The sequence below is a fragment of the Scylla paramamosain genome, chromosome 19, assembly GCF_035594125.1.
Source record: "Scylla paramamosain isolate STU-SP2022 chromosome 19, ASM3559412v1, whole genome shotgun sequence".
In the NCBI taxonomy this organism is placed as follows: Eukaryota; Metazoa; Arthropoda; class Malacostraca; order Decapoda; family Portunidae; genus Scylla; species Scylla paramamosain.
In genome coordinates, this window is record NC_087169.1 from 17401142 (window position 1) to 17403641 (window position 2500).

At 40.1% G+C, this 2500-nt stretch overlaps 1 protein-coding gene across 1 annotated transcript in view; it reads right to left on the reverse strand.

The window, feature by feature from the left end:
* Positions 1 to 1703: 1703 nt before the first annotated feature.
* Positions 1704 to 2500, reverse strand: part of LOC135109793 (cuticle protein AM1199-like) — a 1813-nt gene continuing 1016 nt past the window's right edge. Inside the window, exon 3 of the mRNA XM_064021461.1 lies at positions 1704 to 2300. Coding sequence (XP_063877531.1) covers positions 2057 to 2300 — 244 coding nt within the window. The 3' untranslated portion in view covers positions 1704 to 2056. The remainder of the gene's footprint in view (positions 2301 to 2500) is intronic.

Consider the following 2500-nt stretch of genomic DNA (forward strand, 5'->3'; position numbering starts at 1 on the left):
TAAACCGAAAAAAAAAGAAAAATAAATAAGTAAAGTTGACAATAAACATACGTAGGTGTAAATAGATAAAATGAAAAATAATGATTGTAGAATATAGTTTTTAATTAAAGAAGAGAATGATGGCAGAGGAAGGAAGAGAAGAAGAAGAGGAGGAGGAGAAGGAGGAGGAGAAGAAGAAGGAGGAAGAGGAGGAGGAGGAGGAGAAGGAGGAGGAGAAGAAGAAGGAGGAAGAGGAGGAGGAGAAGGAGGAGGAGAAGAAGAAGGAGGAAGAGGAGGAGGAAATGAAAGTTACCGTATGAGATATCAACCTTTTCCTTTTCTTTTTTTTTTTTATCGAAGGTGAAAACATTCGGAAGTATGTTGAGAGAGAGAGAGAGAGAGAGAGAGAGAGAGAGAGAGAGAGAGAGAGAGAGAGAGAGAGAGAGAGAGAGAGAGAGAGAGAGAGAGAGAGAGACTTCCATCATGTTACACAATGGTCACACTCACACACACACACACCTCCCTCTTTCAATTGACAGCAGGTTGCGAAAGAGAAAAACGTAAAAAAAAAAAGAGAGAGAGAGAGAGAGAGAGAGAGAGAGAGAGAGAGAGAGAGAGAGAGAGAGAGAGAGAGGGAGAGACTTAACTGCTGACACATGTAGAACCTGACGAAGGATTATTAATTACATTTTTACACACCTGTTCGTTAGTTTGGTTAGCTCACACCTGACAATTAATTAGTTTTATAATTACTTTGTATTTACTCTTATTTTAATTATTTTTTCCCTTTTGGTGTTAAAATTTAATCATATAGTTGATGTTTTTTCTTTTGTCTCTCCCTGTTCTTCTTGTTTTTTCTTGTTCTTGGTTTTGTTGTTGTTGTTGTTGTTGTTGTTGTTGTTGTTGTTGTTGTTGTTGTTGTTGTTATTATTATAATAATAGTAATAATAATAATAATAATAATAATAATAATAATAATAATAATAATAATAATAATAATAATAATAATAATAATTATTATTATTATTATTATTATTATTATTATTATTATTATTATTATTATTATTATTATTATTATTATAATTATTATTATTATCACTGTTGTTGTTTAATATGAAAATCATTTATTGTTTATCTTTCATGGTGGTAACTCTCTCTCTCTCTCTCTCTCTCTCTCTCTCTCTCTCTCTCTCTCTCTCTCTCTCTCTCTCTCTCTCTCTCTCTCTCTCGTACGGGTATAGCATTGCAGAGCGAGAGAAAGTAAACATCCTATAGAAGCATCAAAGTTCACAAAAGAGAGAGAAAGAGAGATAGATAGATAGATAGATAGATAGATAGATAGATAGAGAGAGAGAGAGAGAGAGAGAGAGAGAGAGAGAGAGAGAGAGAGAGAGAGAGAGAGAGAGAGAGAGACTGTTCACTGGCTTCTATATTATGTGAGGACATGTGTGAATGTAGATGGCGTTGACAGTGACCGGACAGGTATTGTAATCAACAAGTGAAGGAGAAGGAAGAGGAAGAGGAGGAGGAGGAGGAGGAGGAGGAGGAGGAGGAGGAGGAGGAGGAGGAGGCTTTGGGAGGAGAAAGGAGATGTGTGGGGAGGTTGATATCTATTAAGAGTGCTGGTGATAAATATTGGGAGGAGTAGAAGATGATGATGAGGAGAAAGAAGACGAAAGGAAGAAGAGGGAGAGGAGGAGGACGAGGCATGACAAAACAACAAATGCGATACAAAATGCACTTTATTATCATCCTTACATTAGCTCGTTGCCATTTCAGACACGTATAAAATATAAAACTCTGCGAAACACTAACAAGAATAACAATGAGTAGAAAAATCAGAAAAAAAAAAACAGAAACCAGGAGAAATAGGCACTTTTTAAGGAAAAGGAGGAGGAGGAGGAGGAGGAGGAGGAGGAGGAGAAAGCTCTTATTCTTTCATCTGGTAGTAATGGATAACAATGTAAGAGGAAGAGGAAGAAGAAGAAAAGAGAGGCAAAAAATAACATCCCTAAGGAGGAGGAAAAGAAGGAAAAAGAAAGGAAAAAAGAAGAAAAGTGCCTAGTTTTTCCTCGTCTTAGTTTGAATAAATCGAGTACTGGGGGGCGGGCTCCGAATACTGGTTGGAGGGGGCAGGGGCGGGGGCGGAGTACTGGTTACTGGAGGCGGCGGCTGCGTCCTCCCTGCGCGCCTTCTCGATCTGCTGTAGGGCGTGGGCGGGCAGCGGGTGGGGCGTGGGCAGCAGGTCAGATTCCACACGGTAACCTGCACCGTCAGCCACGAAGGAGAACACAGCGGGGGTGCCGTCAGGGAAGGTGAAGCTGCGGGGGGAGAAGCAGAAGGTGAGAGAGTGAGAGAGAGAGAGTGAGAAAGAGTTACTGGTGGAGAAAAAATCTGGGCGTGGCTCATGAAAGTAGGTTAAGAGTTTGTTTTAGGGTGTGTTGTGGGTGTGGTAGATGTGCTTCAGGTGTGTCACGTGTGTGGAGAGTGTGATGGGGGTGTGTCAGGTGTGTTTTTATGA